This window comes from Chelonia mydas, chromosome 5 (genome assembly GCF_015237465.2).
Source record: "Chelonia mydas isolate rCheMyd1 chromosome 5, rCheMyd1.pri.v2, whole genome shotgun sequence".
Lineage (NCBI taxonomy): Eukaryota > Metazoa > Chordata > Testudines > Cheloniidae > Chelonia > Chelonia mydas.
Window position 1 is genome coordinate 117,757,828 of NC_051245.2, and position 12,659 is coordinate 117,770,486.

Sequence of the window (12,659 nt, forward strand, 5' to 3'; positions counted from 1 at the left end):
GGGAGCAGACAGTCTGAGTAAGAGGATACCATTTTCTTTTCAGAGTGGAACCAAACTTTAATGCACACTGTCTAAAAAAACAACTAAAAAGAAAAATACAAAATAAGTACCATGGATGAAATACTGGATCCACTGAAGTCAATGGGACCAGGATTTCATCCCATGTAATTAATTCTATTGACTTGAATGGAGTTATACTTGATTTACAGCAGTGTAAGAGAGCAGAATTAGACCTAAAATTACAGGACAGAATGGTTCACCTACCCTCTTTCTGCCTATCCAAATTATTTTTTTCCTCATTTTGGATGAACACGTGTTTAGATCTTAGCATGATAAAACTGTTCAGAAGGTCAGAATCATCGTCACATTGTCTAGACTGTTCGAATGGTAGAGTCTTCTGGCTTTTTGTTGAGCTGTTTGGTTCAAAAGATCCTTCTTTATAGTTAAGTGAGTCAGACAAATCTTTTCTTTTCTTTTCTTGATATAAGAAATGCATTGGTCCTTCTGTCTCACTGTGCTGATTTTCCTGTCTTGTTAGCCATTCAACAGATGTATTTGCATCACGTATGTTGACATGAGGTGCAGCTCCCAAATGTAATGGAGAGAATGGGCTCTTCTTTTCAGGTGAGAAATGAGAATTTGTTGTTTTGTCCCAGTGATATGCACTGACAGAAAGCAGTCCTTGATTAGTAAGGGAACTCTTCTCTTCAAGCCACCCTAAAAGATAAAATTAGTTTTCTCCATTGCAATTTTGATTACTCCTAGTAGAATCTATTGTTCTGGATAGAATATATAACCCAAGAATGTTCTTGTCCAATCCAATTGAATAGAACTCTGCAGAGTTCTTTTTTGATTTTTTTCTTCTTCCTTCCTTAGGTTGTTAGAATCCACTGCTGGCATGTTTGAACTGATATGTTATTCCCACATAAGAAATTCCAAAGTTGAGAAAACAGAAAGCTCCAAAGCCGTTATATCAACTCCGAAGTGAAGCTATACACAATTAACTTATAGATGGTGATAGATTTAATGCAACCTAGCATGATGGTTCTATCACCAATGCAGTCTGCCGTAGTGTCACTGACATTTTGAGAACTTGTTTGACTTTCCCTTTCAACCTTACATGAAAGAATGTAAAAGACGAGCCTGTGACAAGCTCAGAAATTAATAAAATACTAAATAAGCACAAGGTGAGTCTGCCCAGAGCAGTGGCTCCATATTAGAAGAAATCAAAGTTAAAGGTAAGAAAACTCTTACTTTTTACCTATGCTGGATCCACTGCTCTGGACAAAAACCATAACTCATGGAAAGCAAGCAGGGACCACAATCCTCTTCACCAAGTAAGGAAGGTAATAAAATAGCAAACAAATGAAAAACGGGTCACTAAAACAAAAGATCAGAGGTACCTGTGGATAAAGAATAAGGAGTGAGGGTGGGATCCACAAAGATACTTAGAAATCCAAGTCCAATTTTTAGGCACCACTGCGATCAAGAAAACTCCCACTAGGCCACAACCTAACCCTGGACGTGCCCAAACTCACTAGGCGCTTTAATTAAACAATTCAATACTTAAACATTATTTGGCTAGAGAAACAGTTACTGACTCTAAAGCCTAGTGGTTAGGACAATCACCTGAGAGGTGGCAGAAGGAAGGGGGACTTAAACTGGGGTTGTCCCACATCCTATCCACTTGGCTAAAGATTGTAAGGGAGGTCCTGCTCCTCCTCTTCCATTTTGTTTCAGGTCCTGCATGCATCTTGGGTGGCTGAATGCCTATTTTCCTCCAGTTCGTGGCTTGCTAGCACAGTTAGGTGCCTCCATGCAGCCTAGATTTAAGAGCCTATCTCTGAGAGAGGGGCAGGGCTTACCGCATACCTCTTTGCTCAGTGTCTCCCACTGGCTAGCTTAGGTGGCTCCTTGCCTTGTGTGCTGGCTTAGTGGACTGCAATCTATGGTGCCTCTCTCTCCTAATTAATTGTATAGGGACCGTAGGCACCTAACTCAGGCTTTAGGGATTCTGGTGTTCTTGTGATTTTTCTAGGATCCTGCTCCACAAAGGTGTTTAGGTTCCTAACTTCCACTGATTTGGTATTAGCATTAGAACTATGCTCTATTAGAGGACTTTCCCTCTCACTTACATTCTCTTCTCCTAATTTTTTCCTATTTTCTTCTGTTACTGATCCTTTACTAATCCTTTGATTGCTGCAAAAAGGATGGACCAGAGACACTTCTAGGCTGATGGTATGAACTGCTAGACCACTTTGTTGCACTATTTATGGGCCTACCAGCAGTGTTCCTCAAAAGGTGGCACACTGGGCTAGGTTGAACTTCTGTGCACACAGAAGGACCCTGGTGGAGAGAACCAGGCTTAACTTATCAGGTTTGAGTGAGAGGGAACAACTGATGGATTGGTGAGGGAAATGGTGCTCAACCTGGGTCCCCAGTCCTGCAGTCTCCTGAGCAGACTGGTAGTAGAGTTGGGCTTGCAAAGGGTGTTAAATCTCTCTCCTGGGGACCAAAGAAACTAGAAACTGTGGGTAGTGGAGAGGATCCAGAAAACCATTTCCTGCTCTTGTAAAGAGGATGAGGAAAATTGTGAAATGGGATCAGCACCGATGATGAGGGTCCCTTGGGGCTACAGGATCATAGAAACCAGTTACTGTGACTCATGACGCCTTCTTAGCCTCTGCTACAGACTGTATTTCCATGCTAGAAGGCTCCACAAGGTGCAGTAGTCTGGCTATGCCTTGCTAAAAAGTTCTGCAGCTCTGGATTAATAAGGACCCAGATCACTGCTGCTGTCAATGGGTGGAAGGAGTGGGCTCTTCCAGGTCCGACTGTAAGATGCTCTCACCAATGTTGGCAAGGAGGTGCTGGGGAGAGTGCGGAGCAAGAGGAATCCCTTCCCAATAGTTCTTCCTTCATGAGTGAATGATTTAGTAGGAAGGAGATGGGGCAGTTCAAACTTGAATCTGTTCTCCAAAAAGAGCTCCAGCTGGTGGGAGGAGACAGCAAGGTGGGTGCTACTAAGCTGCTGCTTCACATGACGCTAGACAGGGGAAGCCAGTGGGAGTAGTTCTTTAGTCTACCCAAAGCTGCTGTTGTAACAGGAGCATTCGGTAAAACTGCTGCTAAAGGAATCCTCAGCAAGCTCCACGCTCCATATAAGAGAATCTTTGCTGCAAGGTGTTGGCCATTTCAAGAAGCCAAACAGAGACTAAAGAACCCAGGCTTATAGAGAGAGCAGAAAAGGAACTGCTGCTGTTCCAGCAGAGGTACAGAAATACTGGGGATAACATGGTCAGTTCAGCACACACACAAACTAGGGGAACTATCAACCTAAGGGAAAAAAAATTCCTGTGAGATTCCTGACCCCCCATTTCCTATCAACTGTATTGGGCAACAATACCCATAAGCTATGACTTTTGCACAGAACAGTGAGTGCTGTGTAGGAGAACACAAGAATGATCTAGAATGGATTCTATTGTACCTGTTACATGTTCTAGTTGAAGGGACATTATAAGGTTATGAATGCATGAGAAATATAATATACTGTACTACCTACTCAGTACAAGCATATGACAGCTTCATACTAAAAATCCCCATAATGATAAACTGTGTGTGAAATAGCAAGGAATGTGGGTAACTGTGCTTAATGCAAGCGTTTGTAATATAAGAAAATAAAAAGGATGTGATTTGATGCATTTTACAGCTGCAATTTCCCAAAATCCTAACCCTTTGTATTACTTCTATATATTCATGTTAACAATACTGTAGCTAAATGCACTGCAATATGTTCTGTCTCTACAGAGCTGCCACAGCTAGGTGGTAGTGTTCTTCCATGTGAGTTGCATGCAAATAGCCTTGCAAATCTGCATAGTGAATGAATCCACGCATAATATTGTATACTGATGAATCTTCACTATAATAGAAGCTGAGTTAACTACAACAGGTCCCGTGCCACTGGTCTATCCTAGAAGAAGCTGGAACGATATAAGAGTCTGCTACATCAACATATTCACTATTATGGTGATATTAATTAATAATAGTAATTAATAATACTTTGAAATTATTATATCCCTTTCAAAAGTTCTCCTGCCAGGTATTTCATTAGAAACATTAAGGGCCTGAAGTGGCTAATTTGTGCTTGCAACTACCATAATTTGCATATGCAATCATGATAACCACAAATTAAATATGCAAGTGCACACATACTTTTATCCATGCAACTGACAATCTTAGCTCTTTGTAAATCAGACTTTAGAGTAATAGTGCTGACTAATTTATGCTTTTCCGAGTTCTTTTCTTTTTGAGAATGAGAATTTTTCTGATTCCTTTCTTAGTTGGTGCTATGCTAGTATCCATCACTGAACTGCATGACGGATCTTCTGTTAAAAAAGATCTCCTTGCCATTCTTGTCATTGAACTTTTCTATCAAAAACAAATATACTTACTTTCTAACTGAAATTGTGTAATATGTGAGAATACTTCCTCTTCAGTAGAAAACAGGCTATTTGCACTACCCAAATCAGTGCTTAGTTGCTCCAAAGAATCTGGTAATACCAGATTTAGTCCTGAATGAATCCACCAGTCTGATTTTAATGGGCTAAACACTGGAGCTTCCACATGGATGGACAACATCTTTTTCAGTTCTGTAACTGTATGATGTTGAAATGTAGGTTCAACAGTCTGATTCTCTACAAAAACAAGACAAAAACTAGTATAAAGTATTAATGGACTAGAAACGTGAGAGAAGAACATTTTTGACAGCAAAATCACAAAAAAATATTCATGACTTATGTATATCCCTTGGTATATCTTTCCATTACTAATTCAGTATCAGCACTTGCCTGAACAGCAAAGAAAGGAACATTTACATAGCTTAGTAAGATGTAAATTTTTTCTCCTTGTTTTTTGTGTTCAATTCCCCAGCTGTAATTATATCTCTAGTCTGTTGATATAAACCTGCATTACCTGGATTACAAATGATTCGAGATTTATTCATTATCTATGAGTTTACCTTCCATGCTTGCAAACATCTATTATAATGATTATCTGAAAACTCTAAATAGTAAATAGACTATTTTACAAATGAGGATGTAACTCACTTATCTCACAGAAGTCTTTTGGTGTTGTTTCTTAACACTAACTGTTGAGGTCAGAAATAATTTATGACTTAGTTGTTTTTGGTTCCATATTCCACTTCCTAATGTGTGCGTTTGGCATTGGAAACTTATCACTTAGTTCTCCATGAATATTATTCCACTAAGGAATTTATTAGTATGGATTTTTAAAAATTATTTGAAGATAAGAACATACTCTATAATGAAAATTAATATTTCAACAGAGCTTGTTTAAAGTTAGGTTTTTGTTACTGAGTTTTAGAAATTACTATACCCATTAAAATAATTATCAGGAGGTGAACTGAAGATTTTCAAACTGGAGGAAAGCTGTCATTATATACAAACTACCACTGTGGAAAGACAAACTAGTTATCTGCCTTACAAGAAGATTTATATAAAGGAAAAAATCAAACATCCCACCTTAGATAAATTGGGATATATTTTTAGTGTGCAAACAGGAGCAGTATTCACACGTTCCTTGCATTCTACATTCATTTTATCAACATTGAAAATGTATCATCAAATATCTGCATTGTATTTCTTCAAGCACTTCCCAGATTAATTTCTATGTTGTTGTAATATTTCACATACAGCTCTTCTATATCAGTTCCATATATCGGAATTCATACTTCCTTACCTTCAAGCAAAAGAGAGTTCACAGCATTTTGGTATTTTTCTGACTGCCACACCAGGCACTCTAAGTTCTCCTTAGTTGACTCTGTAAGCAGAATACTAAAACAAAGAAACAGAAAATGAGACACGTGGTAAGAAGCTTAAATCATAGCTTTAGATTTTCAAACCAACTTTCTTCTGGTAATACATTTAGAGAAAGTAATTTTGCAAAAGTATTTACTTTCTCTCCAATCTTCTACTTTCTCTTATTGACTCATTTGGGAAAATCTTTCCTCCTCATCTGTGGGTGCAGTGGGCTTTCTGGCTGCAGGACCAATGTGGTTCCACTCCTCAAAGAGGGGAAAAGATTAGGGGTATATATACCCTTTGAATGGCCTGGAGGCAAACAAAGGGAAGCTAGTGGTAGGGAGGGAGACTAGAGGTCCCCTGTCAAGAGGATGCTTTAGTCCTTCCATGTCTGTGGAGGGAGGATATTAAGATTGTGAAGGGTACTCTAGCAAATATAATAGAGAAGCAGCCATGGAACAGCCCTGCTGATACTTCTGTCGCCACATGGATATCCCCAGCACTCGGCCAAGGTACTCACTGGGTGCTTCTCTGCTGAGGACTTTGGAGGATTCACTGGCATGGAGTTATGAGTCCTCACCTTCCCCAAGGAGGAAGCTGGATCTTCAGGATATTAAGCCTCCTTACAGGAGGACAGCCTTAAAGCAACTCTCTTGGTCTTTTCAAGCTCCATGCACTGAAACCATGCACAGGGTGTATTCCCTGGAATAATGTTTCCCTCCAAGGCAAAGTACACAATGGACAAAACCATCGGCAATGAACATCTCACAGAATGAGGCCATAAATTAACAGAATCCAATGAAGCTAGTTTTGCACTAATTTGGAGGAGGTTGTACCATTGTATTCTCATTAAACTTTTACTTACCTGTTACCAACAGGAGAAATAGGTTCTGCCTGAAGTCCTGCATGAAGTGAATTCACATGTGATCTTTGCGGTCTGCATGGCGGAGTTAGCGGTATTTCTACTTCATATTGAGGATATAAAGCGTAACTAACTGGGAATTGCAGAAAAATGACACCACATTTCACAAAAAAGTGAAAGAAATGTAAATATTTATGTATAACTGACACCAGTTACATTTTATGTTTCAAATTTATTATGAAGATTTTATGTTTTATCCCTTGAGCAATAAAGACCAAATTGTGGTACTTTAATATCTAGACAACAGGGGTAATAGTAATGCATAAGTCACACTTTTTTACTGCTTTTCTATGTGAATCTGGGAATCTCTCCTCATCTAGCCAACCATTCAGAATTTAAAATCACCGGCTATTATTTTGGGGCATTTTTTAAAATTAAATGTTGATCAGCTGTGGCCCAGTTATGTAGCTCTTACATAGATGGAATGGCTCTTTCAAATTATATTTGTGATGGTTCTAATATCAATATGAAACCAGCAAGTCTGCAACTCAGATACCTCAGACTCTGAGGGAGTCAATTATTGTTTCATATGCAAATAAAATTCAGTGCTACTTACAGTCCTAGTCTTGTAAATGCTTGTCACAGAAGACTACCACTGAAATCAGTTCCATTTCAATTGATGTTTCATATGCAGAGCACTTGCAAGATCAGACCCTATATTTTTAACCAGCTATGCAAACAAGATTGGGGAGTCAAAGCAATCTCTTGTAGGTCACATTTACTGCCCTATTTTTTACAGTAAAATGAATTTCAGACATGCTTACTGATTTTTCTAGCTTACAAGGAACTTGTTTCTTTGGTTGGTTTTTTTCTTTATTTTTTTAACTGTAATTTTTTTTTACTAAGCTAAAAGCTAGTTACAAACAAAGCTAGCCAAGTGCAAGTGGTAAGGATGTTCCATGCAGGTCTGTCTTGCAGTCACAGGTGGTAAAAACCTGAAGAACGACTGGCCTCACTCTGTCCTTTATGTACTCAGGAGGGGTGAGAGGCTAGGGTGCGAGCTCACTCTGGGCACAGGTGCATCCCACCTTACATCTCTGGCCATAGATTCTGATCTCAGATGCACAGGATATGTGTGCATCAAATAATGGAACACATATGGATAATCAAAGAATAATAGTTCTTAAAAACCGCCACTGGATTTGCTTATATAGCACTTCCTACCTGCCTCACTGCATTCCAGTGGATTTCTGTTTTGATTGAAACAAACCTCTTCCATTGTGGGACAGTATTTTGAAATTTCTATTTCGTTTGTAATATTTGCAGTAAGATCTGAAAAGAGATAAAAGGTGCCACAAATGATAACCATTTTATTTCCTTTTTTCCTCAAAGCTGTTTCTCACACAATGTTTTGTTTCTGTTTTTATTCATCCCCCGTTATCATTTTGAATTTATCAATACAAAGTACTGCAGTTACCATCAGTTACCATGCAAACAGCAGAAGGTGTTCATAAGACCATAACAATTGCCATATGTGATCAGGCCAGTGGTCCATCTAGTCCAATATCCTGTCTCTCACAGTGATTAGTACCAGCTGCTTCAGAAGAAGATGCAAGAAACCCTGTATTAGCTAGATGTGAAATAACCTGTCCTTAGGGAAAGTTTCCTCCTAACTTATGGAACACCACTCCCATGGGTGGCTTGTCAGCAGCTGGGATCAAACAGACGACCTCTGGACCTAAATACATGAGCCTCTACTGCCTGAGCTAAAAAACCCCCCTTTTTAATTCTCTCATTTGCCAAAATGAATAAATAGTCATTTTTTTCTGGCCAAGTTGAGACCTCGGCCACAGTCTCCATGGCTGCACAGGTAAGTTACTGCCACAAGCACTGATTTAAAAACTGAGCAGTGTCACTGAAGGTGTAACACTAATCCTGCAAAGCCAGAGGGTTTCTGATGTTTCCAAAACTCTTCTTTTTTAATATTTACTATTTGACTTTGAATATTCTTGTTATCCATAAAAATATCTAATCCTTTTTGGAAAGTTGCTAAGATCTTGGCCTAAATTATACCCCATGACAATAAGTATCACAGGTTAACTGTATTTTGTGTGAAAAATGATTTATTTTATCAGCTTTGTATGTCACTTTTCAATTTCACTGAATGTCCATTTGTTCTTTTATTTAGAGAAAAAAGCTAATGCTTTAAAATTCTAGACAGATGTTGTTGATTCCTGGTAAAGGGCTTCTTTGAGAGAGAGAGAGAGTGAGAGTTCCCTCCCTGTCCTGCCCTAGGTTCCCAGGGCTGAAAATAGCTGTACTGACCTACCAAATCAGAGCAGATACATATCATCCCATCCAGGGATGTATGAAAAGCTGCTCTGCTTTGGATACAAGAGGAAGGATATAAGATGTGCAGTGGGAATCCTGGGAAATAGCAGGTTCATGAAAGAGTTTACCCTGGTCTGTGTTTAAATTGTTAATCATGTTATTCAGTTCATGGAAACATTTGATAGACATATGGGAAGAATATTGGTCTTTGGCAGGGTTGTAGTGTTTTTTCTGAGCCACTAGAAGCCTCAGAAACACAAACATTGCGGAAGGGTATTTTACTAATTTTTGTTTTTTTGCTTAGATGTGTTCTGATGCTAATCTCAGGCTTTCCATAATGTTTTGAAGGAGAACTCTAATATGCATACTAAGTCATAATAACAATACTTAGCACTCATGAAGTGTATAAGAATTGAGATTACATTTTAACATGCATTGACAACAGTTTGCTATATACTTTTGTACTGTGAAAGTGCTGCCATCACTATTTATTATTTTGTTTCCCTGGTCTAATGCTTTAGATATTGATTTTTCATTTACTCGTTTGTATGTACAATTGTGAAAATTACAATTAGTTTACAAACATAGAAAATCCAGTGTTTATAGTAATAACATAGTTTATTTGTGTTTGGTAGATTCTACAATGCACTATTACATACAAAAAATTGCATTAAAAGAATGTTGTTTAGGTTGCAAGTCAAGGACTGAAAAGTTAGGAAATTCCAGATTTATGGTTACTTGTACAACTATAATTCTATCCCTTTGTGAATCGACCCTGTGCACTGAATAAGGCAGTGATTCTGTGGGAAAAAAACAGCATGAGATTATGTAATTTGACAGTACTTGTACTATAATACATACACAAAATTAAACTGCACAGGTAAACTTAATTTTGGTATTTCCTAACTTTCAAGTTCTTGACTTTGCAACCTAAATAACTTTCTTTAAATGTCGTATTTATATTAGTTTTTAACTTCACACAGTTCTTTTTCATTTTTGTGGGTTATTTCTTAGAGTTATTTTTTAAAGGAAAAAAATGAAAAAATAATTCTATTACGTACAACTGAGGCATCCCCATGTCACGAGCAGGGTTTGACTCCTGGACCTTCAGCACTGTAACACAAGCTACTACCACTGGAGCTAAAGGACTAAGGCCTAACTAGGTTAACTGGCAGCAGGAGAAAGCTGTTAACCAAGAAAGTGATGGACCACTGGGTTTTGTGGGTAGTGGTAGGGGGAACCCAGCTGGCTCTTTCTCTCCATGGTGTGAGATTAGGACGTCTGAATCCATATGGTATTCTTGGAAGATGGGGAGAAAATGGATCACTGGTCAAGTGCTGGGGGTTGCTCTCTGGGAGAAGCTGGCCTAGCTCTCTTTCCTGCCAATCAAGAGGTGGTGGGTTTCTGCCCCATGCGGCGCATACAGCTCTGGGGTCATGGACCAGGTCTAGAGGGATATGGAGCCCAGCCCATCTCTTACTTCCACTCCATCGCTACAGTTGCTTTGGTACTCACAGTACAGTATCATCTGCCACTGCTACTTTGGCAGCCTACAGAATATTTGTATTTTTAGTGATTATTTGGCAGGCTGCCAAAAATTTCAGGGGAACAAAAGAGAACAAAATAAGGATTTTTAAAAGTTTAATAGAAAAATGCAAATGGCTTTTCATGGGATAAAGAAAAGGCACTTCAGCAGGGGAATAACTCTCAGGCTACTGAATATCAAAGGTCTGCTGCTAACAATGGAGGTGGGAGAACTTCTCAAAGAAAAGGTCATAAGAATATTCTGAAATAGAGATGGTAGCCAAAGTAAATACAGAGGCTGTTACCAGCTCCCCCTGTGATGTTGTGGACAACTTATATGGAGTGACTGTACTGCATGAATTATTGGAAACTACTCTGGGATGTCTAAAAAATTCATCTTAGCTTGGTTAACCTATTCAGTTATTGTCATTAGATTCACTCTTCCACCTCAATAACAATATCTCCTTCTGAAATAACACGGGCCTGAATTGAGGTGTACAGTATGTAAGAGATCACTTCCTTCTGGCTGCTTACAGGAAACTTTAATACTTTGAAATTTGACATGCCAAACTTGTTGCATAATTTCATACAAATAATGGACCTCATTCTCATCTGATATATACTAGTCTGAATCAGTAGTAATTGAAGTGAAGATAATGGAGTTAAAAAGATAATGGTGTGAAATCTGTGCAAATGAGAGGAGAATTGGGCCCAACGTATCAAGAAAATAATTCTCACCTTTGATTTGCTTTTCACTCCAGCTTTCATCTGCTATAATTTCTGGTGCTAATTTTAACAACTCTTTCAGTTCCAAGCACGATGGAATCTCAACTTTCTGTCTGAAGTTTGTTGTCTTGTTGGATTCTAATTCAACAGGCAGCATTAATGACTGAAAAAATAATAAATACAGTATACTGAGATAGGTAAGGTTTAAATTTGTGATTTTTTGCTTTTACTATTTAATTTTGATTTTTTTAGTTTTAAATAGTTTGCAGAAATTTAGACTAAGACTGTCTTAAGAGTAGAAAGAGGGCTCAATTCATGGGAAAAAGAAATCAAACTAAAATAAATGACTTATATTCACAGACAAAAAAGTCCAAGTCAAGCGTGGTACTGGTGTAAAAATAACTGGAGGAACTGATTAGTGCTACAGGCAGTGCTGCCATGATGCCTGCTCTTGTTCGTATGGTGTCAGAGAGGGACTATACCTCACTCTCCCTTTGCACCATGGTTTGGCTGTGCTGAAAAAGCACCAGATATAAATACTTGAATTAGGTTTAATTAGTCCTGCTACTCAGCATGCTCCCTGACTACTTCCTTCACTCCTTCAGTGATGCATCTACTCTGCCCTCCCCAGTGCCATTCTGCCTCTGCAGAGACATAATGTGCCTCGAAGTGTAAGAAATATTATTTTTAAAGTGTTGCAAAACTGAGCATAATATAAAAAAGACACTTACCTGAACCTTCTCTTCCCCCTCCACCCACCCACCCAAGACATACACACAAAGGCTAGATCCTTCGCCACTTGGTTTCCACTTTTGATCTGATGTCACCAATCTAGCATGTGCTGGTGCATCTGACCATATCAGAAATAGACACCAAAAGTGGAGCTTCCCATCACAGGCCTCCAAGAAAACAAAACCAAAAAACCTGATTTAAACTAATACTTTTTTTTAAAAATCTTGGCTAATGGAGGCATTTGGCACATTTTGCAAAAATTAAGGGAATTCTGTTTAAGTGACTTACAAGTCACTTTTAAGTCAGAAGACAATTACGTATATTGATAAGTGTATTAGGCAAGCAGTCACTAAAATCACTGGGATGAAACTTATTTATAATACCTCCTCATCGTTTAAAGACATTCGACAAAAAATTTCCTTAGCTACATGTAGTTCTTTTTCATTTTTGTGTGTCTCTGCGTTGCTTTGGAAAGTCAAACATTCCCTATAAAAGATCAGCAAAATAGCACAAGTGACTTCTCTTTAATTTGTTGTTTTATATTCATGATGCAAAGTTTTAATAGTAACCTTGATGACAATACATGTCAGAAAAATTATTAAAAACCTACAATTTTCTAGGAAAACAATTCTAAGGCATGCTGTAATAATTTGAACATTAAACTG

General features: G+C 38.3%; 1 protein-coding gene across 1 annotated transcript in view; it reads right to left on the reverse strand.

Annotated features, from left to right (window-relative positions):
- Positions 1-12,659, reverse strand: part of SHOC1 (shortage in chiasmata 1) — a 145,998-nt gene that overhangs the window by 49,595 nt on the left and 83,744 nt on the right. The window contains exons 7-13 of the mRNA XM_043547362.1: positions 12,378-12,480; positions 11,275-11,425; positions 7,906-8,013; positions 6,685-6,814; positions 5,758-5,852; positions 4,452-4,694; positions 265-717 (exon numbers count right to left, since the gene is read on the reverse strand). Coding sequence (XP_043403297.1) covers positions 265-717; positions 4,452-4,694; positions 5,758-5,852; positions 6,685-6,814; positions 7,906-8,013; positions 11,275-11,425; positions 12,378-12,480 — 1,283 coding nt within the window. The remainder of the gene's footprint in view (positions 1-264; positions 718-4,451; positions 4,695-5,757; positions 5,853-6,684; positions 6,815-7,905; positions 8,014-11,274; positions 11,426-12,377; positions 12,481-12,659) is intronic.